The 23,072-nt window shown below is 36.8% G+C and overlaps 1 protein-coding gene across 1 annotated transcript in view; it reads right to left on the minus strand.

Annotated features, from left to right (window-relative positions):
- The window catches only part of LOC148430198 (nuclear receptor subfamily 5 group A member 2-like), a 31,055-nt gene that overhangs the window by 2,911 nt on the left and 5,072 nt on the right, over positions 1-23,072 (minus strand). Inside the window, exons 5-6 of the mRNA XM_088413990.1 lie at positions 8,613-8,732; positions 7,102-7,249 (exon numbers count right to left, since the gene is read on the minus strand). Coding sequence (XP_088270116.1) covers positions 7,102-7,249; positions 8,613-8,732 — 268 coding nt within the window. The remainder of the gene's footprint in view (positions 1-7,101; positions 7,250-8,612; positions 8,733-23,072) is intronic.

A 23,072-nucleotide genomic window follows, 5' to 3' on the forward strand; every position in this document is an offset into this window, starting at 1 on the left:
AATTGAGAGTGGGGATAAAACAAAGCAGGCAACATTATTGTTCTCTCGCTCAGGGGTGCCACTTCCACCTCAAGAGGTCAGGAGACTCGTGGCGGAGTATGTCGTACGTAGAAGATATGCTGCCGCTTTCTCGCCAGCATTTTGAAACCTGGTCAGCAGAATCCCTGTCACAACTAGCAATAATGATAAGGTAAGCTAACACTAATTTTCTTTGTGCCATTGCTACTAATAATAGTCTACAATTAGTTCTGGTCAATGTGTATCTAGATGAAGCATACAAAAAAACTGCTAACATCACCCCCACCGAAACCATCTATTTTTCAAACCTCTGTCCCTAACCTCACCGACTGAACTTGAATTTGAATATTAACATTAAAAATTTGGAATGCACCAAATGTGTCTGCTTAATGTATAAACAACGCATCACTATTATGTGAAGATAAGTAATAAAGTGATTAAAATACAATAAAAGATTTTGTATTAACCCTGGTAACCCTTCCGCCATTTTTGAAACAAGTGAGGCCGACCAATAGCAGACCACCATCTCCGTGAGGAGAAGCCGACCAATAGCAGACCAGCATTGTAGTCAGGCGCTGCATGGAAGCAGTTAGGCTGCAAAAGTAAATAAGTGCAATTACCTAAAAATGCCTGTAGTGGAGACGAAACATCACAAATACAGCCAAGCCCCTAGGGTCATGACAGTTGTTTTGGTCGCATAACCGGGAAAATTTCATAAAGAGAAGATGAAAAAAACTATTTCACGTCACAACATGTTAATAACTTAAATCAGGGACACTGTAACACGGGGTTCCACTGTATTTTTGAAGCATATTGTAATGCAGCTAAAATGCTAATAACCTATGAATATTCCTTGTTTTAGTTTTCCGAGTCAAGTTTGATCATTATATGACACATTTGTACCCAGTTACCGGTTGTCATCACAAGACGAGTGATTGTTCTCTTGTTGTTGTATGGTACTCACAGCTCACTGTATGGACACTTCAACTGAAAGAATGTTCCTATGGTTCTAACCCCAGTGCGTATTGGAGAGTAAAGTGCATGAAGGAGGAACTTTTGTCGTGTGACTATATCCACCCACGCGTCACCATCACACGTGGAAGGTAACAGCACAACAATATGTCTCGAACCTGCCACCTGATCTCAATGTGTATACTAACTTTGAAATTGTAAATTGCGCTAACTTTTTGCCTACAGCATAAACAATGCATCACAATGCTGTGAAGCTAAGTAATAAAGGGATTAACGAAAAAACGAAAAAAGTTGTTTTTTTTTATCTTGTCTTTGAAGGTTTAGTCTTAAGTGAACCTTTCACTGGATGTGTAATGAGCGTAATGAGTTACATTTAGAATGGCATATCCATATTTCCAGTTATGCTGATGAGAGTAATATAAAAGTAATGCAATTGTAGTGTAATGCCTTTTCAAATACAGTATTATGCCATTTCAAATACAGTATTATTGTAATGTAACTAAATACTTTGAAATGATAGTAATAAGCAATAAATAATGCATCACTGTTTTGAAGTAACTTGCCCAACACTGGTTAAAGACCTGTTGGAGAAGGTGAGGATCCAGCATGTCTAATAAATGTACTTGAAGTACAGAACAATTAAGCATCCTACATTTACATTTGTAGTTCAACAGCCCAAGGCAGGCATTCCTCTTATGAAGAGGGAAAAGGAACACTTCCCCAATAATCTGCTTGTCCCAGGCAATAAATATTCTCCAAGCATCAGATATTCTGACATCACCTCTAAAGTTGTCATATTTATAAAAACATACCAGTAAAGATTACTCTTTTTCCTATGGACCAAGTCTCCAGGTAGAACAAAACTTTTTGACAGCTTGTCACATAAACAAAATTAGACCATCACCTTTAATGAAGTTTAATGCACACTCATTCAATTTCCATGTCCTCTTAACATTTCACCAATTGGATCAGCCAACCATCTGTGCCTCTTCTGAAAAAATAACTACAAGTTTTCAAGTACGGTTCAAAATTACTTATGATTACAGTGAACTATATCTTAAGAACTTGTTATTTTTTGTAAGGATTATAAGGATAAGAATGAAATGTTTGCAATAAATTATATTTTTGTTTTGTCCGCCACTTCCAATCAACAAATTATGAGCGGTTATTTTTCTGGCTTGGCTACCAGGGGCGTGAGGTGGACTTTGCCATTTTTCTGGCTGGGCTATCACTGGAGCTCTAACTCTGGCAAATTGTTCTGCTTGGAATGCCTTTTGTTTGCAGGATAAAAAAAGGATCCATTTGGTGTTTGGAGCTACACTCGATTTGCAAATTTAAATTGTTTAACTAAGGAACAAACGAGACACCAAACAAGGCTGGATACACGCGCTATGGCGCTTTTAAAAACTTTTGGGGTGGATATCCAGTTTTGTACAAGGAAAGGGAGAGCTCCGCAATGAAGACAGGGAAGAAGAAAAATCAGGGGATACTGAAAACACTGATTGATTGTGACCGCCGTTTGTTTTGAAAAGTGATAGCATTTTCATCAGTCATTGTTTCATTTTTAATATGTTTGTGTTATTTTATTTCATATCAAATATATATATATATATATATATATATATATATATATATATATATATATATATATATATATATATATATATATATATATATCGAATTAATAGGAAAGAAATAAAATGATGTTCTTCTTATACTAAACTGCAATTTTGACTTCATAAATTTTTGTGGATATTTATTTTAAATGATTAAAGACTTTTTCAAGTTTTGACAGCATCACATATAATGATAAGTTTTAATTACTGATGCGGGTTTATTGACATTTAAATGCTCCGGAAAATAACTTGTGTAGCCCAGTAATGCGTACATGTGTGCATGAGGGGTATTTATTTGAGAGTCTGATATCACCAAAGGCGTACGTTTGAAAGTCACGGATTGCCATTGCCTGTCTGCAGTTAGTTAGCTTTTAGCTTTATTGTCCCCCGGAGGAGCTGGACCGGGATTTGGCAACCTGCGGCTCTTTTATCCTTTTGTTGTGGCTTTCCGTTGGTTGATTAAATAAATCATTCTTGGTTGAGATCGACTATGCGAATGGTGTGACAAGTGATGCATTTGCAGTAAATGACGTTTGTGTGATTGGGTGTTAGGGCGACATTTATAGGATGTTTGAGAAGCGACAGGACACGAAACATGACGCAATACAGCCAATAAGTTTAGTGAAGGTATAAACAGGAAACGGAAACATAGCATGGCCTTCCACATTAAAAGCACACATTTTCAAAGTAAGATATTAAAGACTAAAGTGCTTGAAGAATTCTTAACGCAAAATAAATGTCATGTTAATGTCCCTGCTTGTGACGGAAACATTGGGTCAGTCTGATAGTTCTTTTCTTGAAACCAAGAAGGCAACAACATCGCTAACCATGAACACCGTTAAAAGTTACTGTATATGACGAACGGAGAACGTAAAAAGGAAATAAAGAGCGGCCTTCCAGATTTAAAGTAGATATTTCAAATTTAGATAACACAGGTAAGTAGACAATACAAACTGGAGCGATTGAAGATTTCTTAACACGTAATAAATCTCATCTTAATGCCCCTGTTTGTGAACAGGGATTGATTCAGACATTGGTTCAGTTTGCTTGCTTCTTTTCATTGGAATAAAGTGGTACAACGTGGCAAACAAAAGCTGCTGTAAGCAACTCCTCTGGATGCTAAAGCCCAACAGAGTCTGTCCGCTTCCACCCTCCCACTTGCCCCATTACCATAAATATTGTGAGAATAAAGTGTTTGTGGCTCCCACTGGTGTCTTATCTGTGGAAACCCGGTCAAAATGGCTCTTTGAGCTTAAAGCTTGCAACCCCTAAACTTTCCTTTTCTGCTCAGCTCGGATTCTTCTACACCAAGACGGAGCAGTAAACAGTATTTCAATGCAGACACTAAATTGAGCCATCAATTGATCTTCCCTCACTTGTGAAAAATGTCCCAAGAAACTCAAACATATTTACTTGGGGCAGGAGCTCATCCTCAATTTGAAGATGCAACTTCACCCTTTTCTGACTGAGGACCATCATCACAAATTCGAAAGTGTGGATTTTTATTTAAACCTGTGAAAGACATCGGTGAGCATTGATGATCATGATTTGATAAAAACCAGCAGGGCCACATCATCTCGTAAAGAAACTGACTGAGGCCACCAAACTGAACCCCCCAGAACACCTTGGTTATGGTTAGAAATGATCAACCTTTAAATAGTATTTGATGACAGCTAATGATGTCTAGTCATTATGATACTCACGCAATATGGTGTCTCAGAGAGAACATACATCAGAAGCCTAAGACCAGTTTCTTCAAAGAGCTAGAGAGAATCTGCCATTGGTAATTCTTAGACAATATGGTGGAATCTTATATACAGTACTTGGGCAAATACATGTCAACACGAGAAGGGGCTGCTGCCAACAATTAATTTCCACTGCGATCCAAAGATGATTTTCACCAGACACAACAAGAATAAGTAAGGAGCATACTCTTTTTGGAGCCACGATTTATCATTTTGAAACGCAAACACAAATGCACTCTTAGCAGTGAATAGAAAGCAGGCGAGGGCAGCAATGAGTACAGCGATCCAGGCACACCATCAACAACAACATCATCATGCCGTTTGTTGGCGGAGTTAGAATAACGGGATTTCAGGCAGCGATTACCCTGAGCGACCATGGACACAATGAGGGAGCCACAACCTTTGCACAGTACGAAAATAGCAAGAATCCAACACTTTCCAGTCCATTTTTTCTTTAGCTCTCTTCATAGCGCCAATGTGATATTTTTTATTGTATTGCAGTATCTCTTTTCAGGCATTTTCTTTTGTGTGTGGTGGGTGAATTGTAAGGCATTGAATAACTGTGCCCATCCAAACCCCAAACTGATCATCGTGCCCCATGTGATTCTTTACACTGTTTTCAGAGTGGGGCAGAACTCTCCTCCTCCTCCTCCTTCTCTTCCTCCTCCTCCTACTTATCCATCACCTTCTCCTCCTTGTTGTTCCTTTTCTCTTCTTTTCCCTTCTTTTTTTATTTAACATTGGCACATAAACCTTCCTTTTCCACTTCGGCTTTTATTTGCAAGCCAGAAACTTGGCTGCACACAAGATGCAAAACGACATACAAATTGTAATTTGGATTACATTCGCAAAGCACCCCTGGGGTCTTGCGACCGAGGCTTTTGAACTACCCTCAATGATTTCAACCTCAAAGATAAAAGAGCACCCACCTCAGACACCCCAGAGTCTGCATCACCATAGGACATAGGTCTCAAACTCCAGTCCTCGAGGGCCACAATCCTGCATGTTTTCGATTCTGCTCTCTTAAACACACCTGATTCAAATGATTAGGATCATTTTAAAGCTCCTGCAAGCATGCTGATGAGCTCATAAATTAAATCAGGTGTGTATAAGACAGAAGCATCAAAAACATGCAGGATTGCGGTCCTCAAGGACTGGAATTTGAAACATATGCCATATGAGGTCTTCTGGGTACTCCCCCCAAATGGTGGGGCAGAGTTTCCTCAATGATACCCCAAATTCCCTATCCATACCGTGATCACCAAAGCAGGGCTTCACTTGGTCTGCTTTTAGAATCAGCTGCTTTTAGCATTCAAAAAGATGTTTAAAAAAAAAAAAAGAAAAGAAAACCTCCCTATTCAGCTTGACATTATGGTGAGTCCATGGTGTATCTTGAAGTCAGCAGAGATAGGCTCCAGCAAACCCACAATACCGGTGAGGATAAGTGATGTCATTATAAACCCAACGTGATTAAGTCCCTATTTCACTGAGGGGCAAACGTCGGCAAGCGTCATGGAGGGAGCAGCTCAATTAATCTCATTCGAGGTTGCAAATGTTCATGAACGTTCGCTGCTACCTTCGCCAACACTCACCAATGTTCACACCTAAGTGAGATAGGGGCTTTAGTGACCAAACACTGTGGGTGTAGAGTTTTGCAATAGTTTTGCCACTGACTGATGCAAAAAAATAAAATAAAATGCTCATCATCCATCCATCCAGCAATCAATCCATTTTTTTAGCCGCTTATCATCAATTGATAGTAAATTTATGTGTGTGCCTGTGCGTGTATCTGTGAGTGAGAGGGAGGACGGGAGTGAGGAAGGGAGCGAGAATAGCTAAGTCCTCCAGTGGACCGGCATTCAGCATCAGCTGAGCCCATCTTGTAGAATCCATTCACACAGTAATTAAATGTTTTGAATCAATGTTATGAATCATCCTTTCAAACTGCTTAGGGGCAATTAAATTACCCCTGACAAACCTGACTCGAAGGATGAAGAAAAGGAGAATGAGTGCAAAGAAGCCGCCAGTAAAGAGCAAATATTTTCTACCGATGACAAGTGCTCTCCCCATTCAAAGGCCTTTGTTACCATCTTGCCTGTGCTAAACAGCAAACACTTCTGGGAATCTGGGCAAGCCACGTCTATGCTCTATCCATCTGCGCAAGCCATTACATGAATGTCAGCCCTTCCATCAAATGATAGACCTATTAGAACGCCATTAGTGGACAATAGAGGAGGTTGTCTTTGTTAACAATCGCTTTTCATGAGACTGGGATTTTAATTAAGTTTAATTTGGTCGAGGAAAAAGGAGAGGGTGAAAACCTTATGTACTGCTCATTGTCAGGAAGTGCGGCAATGTCTTATCACATTTAAATCCTACAGTTTAAAGACTCCCCAATGTCTTTTTTACTTTTGTTATGCTGCAGGAAAACACAGATAAAATACGTAGTGAAGATGAAACACTAACACAAGAAAGCATATTTTACAGAAAAAATGACCAAAATTAAAAAAGAACATTGTATGGTTAAATTAGTACAAAAGTTAATCAGAGTGTATCAAGACAAGTTTAGACATTCCAAGACCAATTGCTAGTGAAAATTATTGTGTATGTATTTATTTATTTATTTATTTGTTTTTATCAACCACTTCTTTTACAATGTATCACTTACATAAATTATTAGTACAAAACAGTAGTAGTACTAAAGCAGTACTATTATTGAGACGTTGGTATAAGTTATTGTAGTGACTCACTAGGGTTGAATAGGAGCAGGAATTTCAGACAGGCAATCTCTCTGTGATCCACCTGTAGGACCCTTAACCTTGCGGCTAGGTCCTGTCCTCTTTGGACCAAACATGACAGAGTTGCCTCGCCTTGAGACAGAACAGAAGACAGCTCGATCTGTAAAACAAAAGTGACTGATAAATTCCCATAATGAGATTAGTTACATCAGCAATCATCCTTAATATCAACTTTAGGTTTAGTTATAGAGTCTTAATCATTATTAGTGTCGGCTGAGCAGTAAACTTGTAGTTGGCAGATATGTCTCAAGACAAGAAGTTCAAGGTTTGAATTGTGGCCTAAACATAGAAAAAAAACTCTAAAAGACTCGAAATTATCCATGAGTGGAGAAGGTTGTTTGTCTGCAATAACATGTTCAGTACAATTGACTGCCAAAAAACATGGCGTATACTTGTTCATGAAATTAGCTGCGGTAGCCTTTAGTAACACATGACCCGGGTGGGAACAAGACAGAAAATGCAAAGGTGGATAGAGATTACGTGTATCGCAGTGCATGTATTGAGTATTAGATGTATGAAAATGCTACTACTACATTACTTCTACTATATTGCATTATTGCACTTTTACTTTATGAAAATCACAGGGTCACAGTGACACAGTGTCAGCTAGTATCATTGTTGTTAATGTTGTTTATTATTTGCTTGAATCTTAAAAGCTGTATTACAGTAATAATACAGTTACAGTATGTTTTATAGCAAACCACCTGTGACCATTAAATAGGTGAATTTCTGGCCACTCAACAAATCAGGGGCTCTAACTTCTTTAAGGGAATGGAATTCATAGCGACAGATGTGGTGATTTAGTAGTGTGTCTGAAAGAGCAAACGCTCTAAAAAGACTGGGAGGCAGGCTGCTGACCTACTCGCTGATACGAGCAATTATCCAGTCATCTCCCAGATGTTCGAATGTCTGTTGTTTTGATTCTGCCGCTTTCACAGCAAACTAGACGTGTCAGATTATCATGGTGTGATTCCCATACATGAAGTAAAATGCTGTACATTTAGCGAAACAATTCTGACTACATCCTTGTGTTTTATTGAATATTGACATCGTTTTGAAAATATATTCAATTAAGTCAATGTGATAAAGCAAAAGCTTGTCTAGCCCACTGCTTTTCATGGTCGCTTACATGATATACAAAATGCCGTTAACTGTATATTCCCCGTGACAACTAAATTTATATTCTCCATTATTACACTGTTTATCACAAACTGCACAATTTTAAGGTTTTCTAGCTTCTGAATATGTTGTGGACTGTGGGTCAACCCGCCCTTACTGATCAACTCATCCTCAAGGAATGCTGTATTCTTGTTTTCAGAAACTGGTGGGATCATAATATCCACTGTACATGTATGTTTTTGAAAGAAAGCAATCTGACTGAGCAAAGTGCAGAAGAATTTGAAGAAACACTAAAGCTATTTTTTCTACTGTGCTGGTGGGAAGCTGTGTGGGGGAGTTGTTACCTCTTGGCCAGTCACCAGCAGGATACTGTCTCCCTTTCCATGTTGCACTTGTCTAAAAATGTGATCCAGGACCAAAAGTTCAGACCAGCAGTTGTGCAGCAGCTTCATTTGATCTCCCACCTCCAGAAAACACAAGGCAAACGGAGTGAGACAAAGACGAGAAAGGTTTACTACAGTGTAACACATACCAGTACACGCAGCTGTGAAAAAACAATCACACGCCATTTTTGCTTTGTTAGTTTCAATATTCCTTTTTCACAGTAAAACAATCAAAATTTGTGACCTTTTTATTTTGTAGGCGTATTGTTAAATTATAGCTCCATAATTGTTGTACATGTCAAATGAACTGTCACTAAAAATGCAATATCATTACAACTAAATTGCAGTTATTCTTAAACTAAATAATTCGAATAAAAAGTGACAGCATGCAACCTATTTTTATGCAAGTATTATAAGGATACAATTTTTGTGACGGTCCCTATGTTATTATTCTATTTCAGTAAACATGCTGGATTGTATTTTTTGCAACCTCATTGTTGTGTCAGTTCGATTCATAAAAATGAAAATTAGGTGCTCTTCGTGTAAGCACACACATATCATAAATTTGCTCCTAATTTTCAAAGAGCAATATCACTTCGCTATTAAATCCAGTGAAATATGTGAACATATAAAAACAGAAGGAGAGATGAGTTGATCATAAAAACAAGGTGAGAATAGGGATGGTTAGCAGTGGTTGTGTTAGTTTCTCCACTGCCGTTTTGACGTTTGTCTTCAAACCACTCATCATCAATGTGCGTGTGTGTTGTGTGGCGTGTGTGTATGCGTGTATGTGTGTGTCATTGTCTGTAAAGTGAAGGACACAGCAGTCAGTAATTCCACAACCACAGCTCTCAATAGGCTCAGGCGCACATTCATTTGACATGGAGCTGGCAGAATTACTGTCCATCTAAATCAAACAATATATCAATGGCAGAGGAGAGGGTCCAATCTGGGCCACGCACCCATCTGGAATAGTGGTGTTGTGGGGGTGTGGGCTTTAAGTGATAAAGGAAGGGGTTAAGGAAGTAAGAGGTCTCTGCGACCTCCTGTGCTTCCTCCACAAGAGGAGTTAGACTCTCAGCTGCAGCCACCCCCCAAACTGGGGAAACTTGAATTGAGAGCTTAGTTTACGTTTGAGTTAAGTGTGTTTGTATACTTGTTGAGTGTCATTTTCTACCACTGGGATGATTTCCTAACACTGCAAGTAAACACAAAAATATTTTTGAAACCAAAGCTTACAGTATTTCTTCAATTTAATGTCATGGATTTCACTGATATCCGAAAAGATCGTAACAAAAATGTGATGTACAGATGTGTGCCATGCGCAGATCTGCACCATCATCAAGCCTTTTGCGTAGAGTTTGAAATTATTAACCCATGAGAATATGTTCACATGGATTTCACAATCCACATTGTTATAACTAGATATGTTCAAATTAGTTTTAAAGTGTGTTTTAAACTGTTGGCATACATAGCATGTGAAAGTAAATTATTTAACCCCAGGGTGTCAGGGGATTTTTCACTAGCCTGGCCTTATTATTACCCAACATGGGCTATTCATACATGTACGTATATTTTTTCTGGTTTTGTTCTTGTTTTTTTTTTGTTTTGTTTTTTTTTTTTTTTTTTGGGGGGGGGGGGGGGGGGGGGGGGGGGGGGGGGGGGGGACCATGAAATAAAATGGTAAAAATGTGATAATAGCAAAAGTAACTACGCTGTATATTTATATATTTATGAAATTGAAACAGGAATATTTATCACATCATAATTAGAGTATTATGACTTTTGACGACTTTTGCATTTTGAGAGTCCAGGCTAAGCCAATCATCAAAGTCAATGAAAGGCTTGCAAATGTCTTAAGTTTGGCCGCTAGCACCACCCGGATGTTTAAGGGCGTCGACACAAAAAAATTCTATTGTGCCCCGTTTACGAGTTTGAAGGTTTAATGCAAAAATCGGGGCAAATGCATGATAAAACATCGGGTTTTCAATATCTCCCAAATTGACAATCTTTTCAATTTTGAATGGCAGTAAATGAGCCATGGACTAAATATAACAAATTTAGCATTTAGAAGGGATGGCAGCGTGGCATATTGAAAGTTGTCATGTTTTGAAAATCTATGCAATATTTTAGCCTTTAAGTTTGATAGTCCTTTGATATCATATATTAAAAGCCAGAGTTGGGTCAAAATTTACCCCAGGGGTGAAATGTGTTGCATTTACAATTCTGTCGTTGACAATGCTGCTCAACAAACCAGACAAGGATGGTCAATATTACCGTCTGTAGACTATGGGGCTTAGCAGATTTTGTTTAGCTTTCCTATCTTTTGTAATCCTGCCAGGATTTTTAAGCAAGATCTTTCCACATCTTACTCTGCCCCTCCTTTTCCTTAACAAATTGTGGACAAGAGCAAAATCTTTTGGCCATGTTCCACAAGCCTTGGGGTCAAGAGCACTACCCACTACAAAGTACTGTGCTTGCAGAGCAGACTCACAGACCGTTGTAGAAACCCAGCTCTGTTTAAAACACACACACATCCACACACAAAAGCGATCAGCAGAAAATGATGTGATCTGTCTCTAGGACAGCCAAGTTAAAATTGTAAAGTATGCTTTGTAATGTTTCGGATTATAGTTAAAAAAAAAGAAAAAAAAAAGTAAAACCAAAATAAAATACACAGAAGCATCAGAAGAACATGTGAAATTCAATCATAAATAAAACGTTTTTTGATCATAGGTCACCTAATCCAAAATCCCACCATTTTGAGTGATTAAGTAAAATACATCAATGTGTGTGTGTGTGTGTGTGTGTGTATTATATATATATATATATATATATATATATATATATATATATATATATATATATATATATATATATATGTGTGTGTGTGTGCGTGTGTGTGTATGTGTGTGTGTGTGTGTGTATGTGTTAATTTTATTTTATTTGGTATTAAATTGTGAATGTATTCATGACTTTTCAATAAAGTAATCCATTCTACCATTTTACTATAAATGTTTTTTAAATGTAATTATTTTGAAATTTGTCAAATACACCAACATCATCATCAGAGAGCTTGATAATTTAGTCACAAAATATTTGGCAGCAACCTGTTTGGGGAAAATTGACCCAATTTGTTATGATGAAGTGTGCAATTTACAGTATTTATTTTGTAAACTTCAGTATGGCTGAAAAGTAACTTATAAACACATCATGAAATTGATTATGTTGCTGAATCAAAATGGCACTCATGTTTGGCTTAATTTATTTTTTTTGGTTTTAATTCCTCTTGCAAAGATAATACTGACATTTCAGATGTCTCAATCAAAGAGTTTCTTAACAAAATTGAAACCATAAACAGAAAATATTGATATTTACTTATAATACTGCTATATACTTATAATACTGTTATAATAGTGCATTGCCTGCAAAATCTACAGTTATATGGTTCTTTCAGTTTTTTTTTTTGTTTTTTTTTTGTTTTTGTTTTTTTTTAGTTACAGACTGCAATTAACATTAGCCTATGTCTGAAAGCTAGTTCACTTTCTAGTTTACGATTTTATGGTTGCATATCATTGAAAACACAATATACCGATCATTTATTTTTGGAATCAAGTTCTGGAGGATTATCTACATAAAGTTACTTCCAGATAGTCTCCCTCCAGTTCATTGCCTTCATGCTGAACCATTATGATGTTCATTGTGCACACTCCATGTGCAATGTCTGCCATTCAACAGGTGAAAGGAAGGTCAAACCGAAGACATGACAAAGACCACCTTTGAGGAATTGCCGCAATCAATAGCTTACAATTTAATAACAATGTAGCTGAGTATGCAGTGCTGCAGTAGAAGGCTGACATTCCCCCGTTATCGTCTGCACGGAATGTAATTATCTAGCACAGAGGAAAAAGCTCTTTCTGCACAGCTTTGTTCTCACTGTGCACACTGGCTGCTAAATGGCCATATAACAGTTTGAATTTCACAAGAAATTCACCACAAACACATTTCATCTGCACCTGCACATACGATGAATTGTTTTTCATGGGAAGGGCATTTGTTTTTTTTCAAAACAATGGCTTCAAACATTGGAGGCCATTTGGTATTCATAAATTTACTATCAATTAAAGAGATGTTAACTATAGTTTGGTTGAATTAATCAGGGTAACAGATTATATTTATGACCCTCAAAAATGAATGGCTAAATGGACGATCGTTCCAATGTCCCCCTCAACATTTCACTTTCTCAGAGTCTGCAATCCAAATGACGGAATATAAAAGCTAATTGGTTTGCTTTAGTAAGTGATTAATAAATTAAATGTCTAACAGTAGCAGTTCAAGGAGACTCAGTCATCTTCTGGAAAAGTGAAGTAGGCTGTCCTGGAAATTATACAGCAAGATTCAGCAATTTGAACAGTGAGACTTTTTGTTGTGTTTAGATATATGTGTTGTGTTATGTTACAGGAACTGTTTGCATTGTGCAGACCCAATACGTTGTTGTTCTACTTTGAAGAGCTCTTTTTCCAAAATATTTAGGATTTTTCAGAGAATAATCTTTGAATGGTCCATGTGACAGTGCTGATTATTTTAACTTCAGCTCTTTATATTACCAGCTTGACTCAGAATCAATATTAAACAGCAGCAAGCACTTAAAACTGCTCAATGATTTTCTGCATCTATGGACATTCAAAGTTGCGTCCAAATTACTGCACTACAGGCCACTTTAAATCTTGAACCAATTATCTGCACACCTGTGAATGTATTTTAATAGAACATTGACTGCTAGTAGTTGTTATATCTTCACTTGATGACCCTTTTCATCTTTTGCACGGCTTTCATTGGTTGGTATTACGGTACAATGTCAACTTAACCATACATATATACTCTCTATATTTAAAATGTATGTTAATTCAAGTGGTGGGCAGCTTACTTTAAAACTGGAATACATTTTTTATTGCTAATTACTGTCATTCCAAAGTAGTTCATTACATTTTAACATTACTGTATTTCAAATGTAAGGCATGACACTACTATTGCATTTTATTTTTACATTAGTCTCAACAACATACCTGGAACTATGGATTTGCTATTCTAAATGTAGCTCGTTACGCTTATTATGCATCCAGTGGAATGACCTTATACTAAAGTAAAAATACATGCTCAATATAAATATTATTGCTCCCTTGAACTTGTAAATGATGCCTAGATCGCTGGAAATGTAAAATAAAAACGTACAAATAAAACAACCTAAACAAAGTTCTCTGCATACCAACAACACACAAGCGCCATCTCAACAACATAAAATGAACTGCATTCATCAACCTCTTCAATTAATATTATAGATTATATATTATAGATTTAAAGGGTTTAAGAGGTTTGATTTTTTACCCATATATTATAAAGCATTGTAACGCATGTTACTGTCACTTGTATAAAGTAAAATTTTATTATTTTGGTGTGTGAAATGCCTTACACTACTGCGTCACAGCAAAAAGTAATGCATTAGAGTCATTACATTTCTTTTGTAATGCATTACTCCCAACACTGGTCATATCTAGGTTTGTCATTGTTGCTTATTGATGAAATACTAGTGTAGCTCATACTACCAGATAAAAATTCCTTGTGTGTTTTATACACTTGCTTCCGATATAAACAAATTTATGTTTACAAACATACAGTTCAACAAATAAATGGATTACACAATATCTAGAAAATGGATACCAGTGTGCAGTTCAACTACATGAGATCGGATTTTTTGAGAATTAAAAACAGTGAATAAAAATACATTTTTGGGATATGTATATATACAACGTATATGCTCATTATTACTACCACACAAGCAACTTTTGAAACCGCAATATGAATTGTTAATCAATCAAAATATACAGATGCAACAAAACCATTATTTATCTAATTAAACGCTTTGGAATTATAGGACCTAGTTAAGTTCAATACTACACAAAAAATGCATATGTACACAGCAACCTTCTCAGCCACAATATTCTGAAGCTGTTAGAAATGAAAGAAAATTGCTACCAACTAAGCGGCACAAGCGTTTACTAAACAAATACATTGAAAAAAAAAGTCAAATCAAACTGTGCTTCTGTAGGACGTGTTCATTTGTGACATGATCTTGAAACTGACCTGAAAAGATGTGTTTCAATTTCTTTGTTCAAAAAGATGTTACGTAAATTACAAGGCAACTACAGAATAAGGATAAGATGGTATAATTGGAGGGTTTCTTTTCATATTTGGGAAGTATTCATTTGAGTAATATAAAATGATATGCATGACAGTATAATCGTTTTTAAAAAAGCGAGGGAGGGTGTGTGCGCTTATGTACGCCATGTACGTTATGCCATTGGAATACAGTATGTATGAACGTCTATGTGTAGTTGTATATGGTATCTGTGAAGTTGGATTTTTTTTTCCCTTTTTGTTGGGATGCACTATATGAATATATACAGTATGTACTGCATTACTAAAAAACATCTTCTTACTTCTTACTTCTTACTTACTTCTTCCTGCTCTGTTTTGAACACATAAGCCTAATGATGATAATGCATTCTTGTATTTAAATTCCATAAAACATGTATGTATTTTGCTATCTCTTAAATACTTGTCCCTTGCTTGTTTATATGTTGGAAAAATAAACACCTTTTTCGGTAAGTGCAAAATGCCTGACTTGCAAATTACAATTCAAAACCGCATTGCAATAATGCCGGTACCCTACATGTACTATAAAACAATGTGACGTGTCAACATAGCATATTATGTAAAATTTGTATTTGGCCAAAACTGAACTGCCAAATATGCTTTTCAGACATACCTCCAGCTACTTTTTCAAATTTTTAAAATCTATTTTTAAATAACTTATATTTTTCCAATTTTTTTATCAAGTTTGTTTAAAGGTTGCTACTAATTAATAAATTAATCAACTAATTAATAAACTAATTATCTATCAACTAATAATCACTTAAGTATATGATTAGTTTAGTACTTTAGTACCTAAAGTAAATGTTACTTTAAGTACTTACCTTAATTACCTAAAGAGTTAGTTACTTTACTTAATTACCCAAAGTAATTGATTACTTCCTGTCAGTCATCTTTCCACGCTGCATTAGCAAAAAACATAACAACCTAGGAGTGAATATCTGCACTCTTTAAAAAAAATGTATATAAATAAAAACATTAAAAAAAAAATACGTCTTTGGCATTGCATGAGTTACAAATTTCATTTTCTTAAGTTGTCATTTTCTGGTTTGTTAGATTGCCGTTTTCCTCATAAAATAAGAAAGTAAATTGAAAATGTTGCTTTGGCTTTTGAGAAAAGTTGAACATTTTATTTCATTTGTACGTGATCATGACAAGAAGTTTGAAGGAAAATATGGACTGCTAACGTGTGCTTCTTGCATTAGTGACCAGAGCTTGCCACTTGTAATCAAGCGGCAGAGGTTATTGTTTTTTTTAATTTCAAGTTTACATTTACAGTCCAATTTGTTTCATGCTTTCATTGCTGTTAAAGTTATTTATTACGATTACTAATCAATTCAATAATTGCATATAGGAGGTAAGTTAGGAACTGTTCGATAAGAGTAGTACTGTGTGCAAAATATGGGTGAAAATTGTATTTGAAAGTTTGTTTGTACTGCAATTGAAGACAGTTGGAGTTGCAGCTAATGACCGCAACACATAATTTATGAGCAAATGTATTTTACATAAAATAATGTGCAGAAATATGACCAAATCAAAGTTAGGTCAACACATTGGAAAGCAATGTGATTGTATGAGGTCTCACCATAAGGCGTTTGACAACATTCAGGCTACAATAAAGTTAGCTTGCTTTCTCTCAGTTCATAGATCCAATCATCCAATGATATAAGATCAATTACAAAAGTCCAAGCACAAATGACCACACAATACCTCGCCACACAAAAAGCATCCATTGCACTCACAAAATCACTTTGAATCTTTCTTTTCCTGCACATCTGTTTGGTCTACTTCGCTGTACACAAAGTGCACTGTAACTATGTGAATATGTTTGTTTGCTATCCACTGCTCTCAGATTTGTGAATGAAATACAATGACATCTGCCACACATCAGCAGAGCGTGATGTGTTTCTCTATAGCTCAATCAAATTCACCAAAATTGCAGGTTAGCTGTTGAACAGATTATATGAGTGGATCTTTTTAACTTGTATTGGATAAAATCTCAAAAATGGGGTGTTCCTAATTTTAAATCAGATAGGAAATTGTAATTCATCTCTAGTTTTAAACTGGATCAAACAAATCATTTTATTTTGATTTTGCTCTTGATTTGTTCACCTGTAGGAGCGATGAAGATAAAGCGAAAAATTGTCACAGGGGTGCGAGGCGGGAGTGAATGCCGGCGTGGTTGCGGAGGAGGAGGACCCAAAAGCAGGGGAGCGTCGGGACAGGGGGTTGATGAAATCCATTTTTATTAACTCAACGTACGGGAACAAAAGCGGAAAAACAGGACGGCAAAAAACTCAAACTAAGGGCGCAGGCAGGCTGGTAAAACAGAAAGCAAAGACTACGGGCAGGCTGGCAGGTAAACACAGAACTGAGGGACGAAGGGACTACGAAAACACGACAGAGACGATATGGCATGACATGACAAGACAATGATCCGACACGGGCTGTAACGAAAACCAGGTTTAAATACGTTCAACTCTAATCGGACAAACACACGGCAGCTGGGCAGGGACAATAGGCAAAGGGAGCGGATTGGAGGACACGAGGGGCAGGTAACGAGGACAGGTGGACTAAATCAAAACTAACGCAGGGAGACACGAGAGGAGCAGAAACAGGAACTATCTACGTAAACAGAAAGGAACAGAACCCCTCAAAATAAACCCACAACCCAAAATCCAACAAACCATGACAAAAATGATTAAAACATGATCTTAATTCCCATTAAGTAACTCACCAACAGATTTTGATAACAAACAAAAATATAAGATGGAAATTATCTGTCATCCATCACTGTAAAATGATTTAAAATAACAACTTATAAATTACAGTACAGTGGACCCCATGTTAAAGCGTCCCTGGCTTACGTTTTTTTCATTTTGCGATGTGGAATACAATGGAGTTTTTTTGTCCCCCCCCCCCCCCCCCCCCCCCCCCTTTACAGTAATTTTCCAACTTTGCTACAAAAACAACTGTCATTACCCTAGGACAGGGTTGTCCAATGTGGGTCCTCGAGGGCCGCTGTCCTACATGTTTTCCAGCTTTCTTTTCCTGACGCACCTGATTCAAATGATCAGCTCATCAGCATGCTCAGCAGAAAACTGATAACGATACTGATCATTTGAATCAGGTGTGTCAGGAATTGAAACCTGGAAAAACATGCAGGACAGCGGCCCTCGAGGACCCACTTTGGACACCCCTGCCCTAGGAGGTTGGCTGTATTTGTGTTGTTTTGTCCCCATCTGCAATTGCACTTATTTACTGTTGCCGTGACATGACGGAGATGCTGATTTCAAAATGGCGGAATCGTAAAGCTTTGTTCTGTCGCGAGTGGTTACAAAACCGTGTTTATCGTGGATGTTACTGCTTAATTCAAACTTGAAAGGGTTAGCCATGGTTCCCAAGATTGCTTGTGATGTTAAAGAGAGAAGTAAGAAGATGATTTATATGGAAACAAAGCTGGAGATAAGCAAGAAATACAAAGGTAGCCTTGCCTAGGCTACCCTTACTAGGGAATATGGGAATAACAAGTGCCACTCAAAGGTAAATAAATCCTTTCTGTCATTTTTGTTTATGATGTTTTCTGATTGTATACATGTATATCATATATACGTAGCACTTACTATACTATTTTGTGCCAATTTTTAATGTAATTCTGATGTTATTTCCTAGGGTTCTAAACGCATTAGCTTTTTAATAAAGGTTTGGATTGCCTGCCATAGGTGAATTTGTTTTATGGGCCCAACCACGGAACAGATACGGCCCACTGTGCTAATTCTGCAGCCATTCCTATACTGCAAGAAATCCAGAAGTTGTCCGGTTCTTCGATAAAACATTGGATTCCAGAATGTATTTATTTACTTGTTTGTATTCATTTGTTTGTTTATTTATTTATTTGTTTATTTTAGGCATATTCAAAGTATTTAAAAGGTAAGCTATTTGTTGTATATTTGCTCAGATGAGTGTTCATAAAAGAAATCATAAAAGGTGATGTATGTTATTCTTTAATTTTATTTCAGAAAAAAAAAGAAACCTAAAAGGTTGCGCAGGTCATGTCCCCCACATTGAGATGTTATTCCTTTTAGATCACTGGTAATCTGGATTTACAAACGATAAAATTGGTCAATCTGGATCCAGGTGATCTGATCCAATGTTGCTTTGAAAAACCATTATACAGTGGGCCCCCAGTTTATGAGATTAATCCGTTCAGCGGTAAGGATCATTACGCAAATTCACCACATGCCAGGCAATCCAACACTGTGATAAACAGTAAATGTATGTAAAAACCCAGGTAAAATCATTAAAATTGTATATGCATGTTAAAAATTTGTATCACAATAGCATAATGAGTGATTGATAAATGATGTGTTGATAAATAAAAAATATGGAACGGATTTATTTTCCTTTGAGTGAGGTGAGAGCTTGTTACAGCCATATTCCATAGTGAGGGTAGCCTAGCTTAGCCCTCTTCTTATTTCTTGATTATCTACAGCTTCCTTTCCACATAAATCATCTTCTTACTTCTCTCTTTAACATCACTAGCAATCTTGGGATACATGGCTAACCGATTCAAGTTTGAATTAAGCACTAAAATGCACTATAAATACGTTTTTGTAAGCACTCACAGGCAAACAAAGTTTTAACGTTCCGCAATTTTGGAAACTGTGATGCTGACCAATAGCAGACCAGCTATTGGTCTGCTACTAGGGAGTCGTGACGCCGACCAATAGCAGACCAGCATTCTAGTGACATAAGAGGTGACATGTGTATAGACGAATGAGAGTGGAGCGACTCTCGGTCACACATACACACTGACCCCATGTTTGAGGAGGAGTTTTTGTCCTAATGCGAAAAAAATTGAGTTAAGTGGGGACAAAAAAATACCGCGGTCGACACCGTAACATGAAAAAATGCAAGCCGGGGACGTTTTAAACCAGGGGTCGACTGTAAAAGTAAGAGGTAAAGCCTGATCCTGGACAGCAAAGAAATAGGATTATTAAATCTAGATTTTTATGATGCTGATTACGTTCTTTAACAACAACCGTCATACCACAATGTGCAGTGCTCTCGTTTGCCTGAATCCCATAATTTTTGATGGTGGACATATACTTTCAAATCAACGTGCGTCCCTCTAACGCATTTTTTTTCGATCAAATTATTAATTATCATCCATCCACTCCTTCATTCAACAAAAATTGACGTTTTACGAACATTTTTGACAACTTTGTCCGCCAAGAACACAGCTTTGTTAAATAAACGCTGCTCACGTCTTTAGCCTCACGGCATAATGATGATCAAGTAGATGACTAGATTGTTGTCACGGCCATACTTCCAGGAGTAACTTCAAAATAAAATCATCCCAATGCCATTTGCTTCATATTTTACTTGACTGCCTACGTACTATTTCGAAGCATTTTCTGACTTCCTTTACAAGCAGACGCATCACCAGACACATTTCACATCAGTAGAATTTTTTTAATCCCGATTTAAAACACATTTATAATCAAAAGCATGTAGTTAATGGGCCTGTCTGCAGCTTTCTTCTTATTTTTTTTCCTGCCCCCCCTGCCCCCTGCCCCCTCAGAGAGGGGGCTAGCTAGATGGTGACTTGACCACCCCCATTTGGCCCTGTGCTGATCGACCATCGCGGGTTAAGAGATCGACCATATGTGGTCCACTTGGTTGGACTGTGGGAAGATTCCTGCCCCATGGCTTTGCCTGTTGTCAAGTCATTATTGCACTATAAAGCACAATGTTTTCTGTAATCAATATTGTGTACTGTACCTGTTTTCAACCTGTGGGCCTGGAAGGGGGCTCCTCCCACCTGTGGTCCCTTCTGAGAGATTTGACAGGGGATGCTGTTGTGTACCTTACACCGAAAAGATATCTGTGTATGACTTTTTTTTTCGAAAGAAGTCTCGACATGACCTCTCTTAATATGTGAAGCCCTTTGAGACGTTGGTGATTCAGGGCTAGACAAATAAAATTTGATTGATTGATTGATTTTACTGGGGCGCATGCTACTACTGTAGCTGCTACACTCATTAGGGCATATAAGTAAACATTTCACCAATAAAAACAAATTCACTTCAGCGCGCACATGCCGCATAATACTTAGTATAGTAATTCATTGCTACTGTATTCACTCCACATAAAAAAATGCGCACATGGCTAAGTAATATGGTAATTTAATTTGTTGATTTATAATTTCAAGTGTGTGTGTGTGTGTGCGTGTGTGTGTGCGTGTGTGTGTGTGTGTGTGTGTGTGTGTTGGCACAGGAAATGAGAATCACAAAAAGTCGGTAAATGTATTATTTCGATGACTTAAAGTGTATCTCTGAGTTGGATATCAGAGTTATTCGCTCACAGTAGCGAGGAATAAGGGACCTAAATAAAGTCCTAGCTAGCAAAACAACATAAGTCTGTCTTAAGTTCATGCTAAGTTGGATAACGCTATTTCTTGTGTCAAGACAACTATATTCATTTACTGTATGAGCTGTCAGGGGAACTCGCATTGAGCGTATGAACTTTATATAAACAATGCTCACATGCCTAATCGATATTGTAATTGTTTCAAATGTAGCTGCATAAAACATAATGCTGCTTAAAGTCTGTTGGCTCTGCGTGGATGATCATTTTGAGAACACTGCATTAAGCTTGTGTTAGTTGACAGATATAGCGGTTGAATCAGGGGTGTCAAACACACGGCCCGGTTTAAACTGGCCCACGAGAGAATTTTGTGAAGTACAAAAATGAGTTAAATGAAAAACCCTGAAATGTTTCATACATGATTAATAGTAATGTTGTACTTGCTTTATTTTTGACAATATAAAAATGAAAATTTAAATTTGATTTTTTTTATTTTGAAAAAAAATATATATATATATATATATATATATATATATATATATATATATATATATATATATATATATATATATATATATATATATATATATATATATATATATATATATATATATAATCTGTATAAATGTATACAGTACCATGATTTTATTAGTCCCGACAAATAGTTTTTTAGTATTGTGATTCCTGGGGACCCAACAATTTTTCGAGTTAAAATGAGCACTGCATGTGCCACATTTTCTACCTGTTTTTAGCTTTGGCTGCGGTCTCATCTCCTTACCGTCATCAAATTGTCAGATGCACTGGGGGTTTATGAAAGAAAATATCCAGTCGGCTGGAAAGTCTGCCAAGTTCTCAAACACACTAAAATACCTATACTTATCTTCAACTTTTAAAAATTTGGGGGAACAAAAAAAAATTTTTTTTTTTAATCCTAATTTCTCTTTTGAACACGATAAAAATGAGTTTGACACCCCCTGCATGAGTAGTACGCATTCACGACACTTAACAAGATGTTCAGACTTTGTGATGTTATTGTCTGAAGGATTTTAATTTGTTCTTCTGTGCTGTAGTGTTTTAATAGAGGAACCAAGTATTTGTTTTAGGTGTTTCGTGGTGTGCACAAAAAACAGTGACAACCAGATATAGAGATAAAAAATACAACAAGTCAAGAGAAGTGTGCAAAATAAAATGTTTCAAAATAGCTGTATGCTTTGAAGACCAATTGCATATTAATGGAAGATTACTAAAACTTCAATACTGAAAGATTTTACTAGCCAAAAAAATAATTGTCTGTTTTCCAAAGTGCTGCAGCGCAACAAAGCAACAAAATTGCCAATTGAGCAATACAAAGTGGATAACGGAGAAGCTTGTGTGTGTTTTGGAAATTTACATAGATATGGGCAGGCAGACCATATTGATATTTTATGTCAAAGCAAGATGAGGTCCCAACACACACAAGAGAGAGCTTGCAAAAAGTATCATCATCTTTAAACAAGAGGACTGTTCAAATCATCTACTGCTCATAATTGAAGACGAAAGCTTGGTGAAGCAGGCATCACCCCAATGCTTGTTACAAAGAGCCATCACAAATCCTTTGAAACCAAAAAGAGCATCCAATGTGCAAGACTGGATAGAAAAAATGTTACCCTGAAGCTCCAGCTCTACACCGTCTATAAGCAGATCATTAAAATTTCATCTCGATACAGCAGAAGTGGATTTCTGCATTCAGATTAATTAATGAGACAGTGATCTACTAATTGGCATAGAAATTATTTATAGTACAGGTAAAATATGCATTCCACACAGAAAAAAAAGCGTATGGTACTGTACTCCCTTGAAATT

This window comes from Hippichthys cyanospilos, chromosome 1 (assembly GCF_059441005.1).
Source record: "Hippichthys cyanospilos isolate Australia breed blue-spotted pipefish chromosome 1, RoL_Hcya_1.0, whole genome shotgun sequence".
Lineage (NCBI taxonomy): Eukaryota > Metazoa > Chordata > Actinopteri > Syngnathiformes > Syngnathidae > Hippichthys > Hippichthys cyanospilos.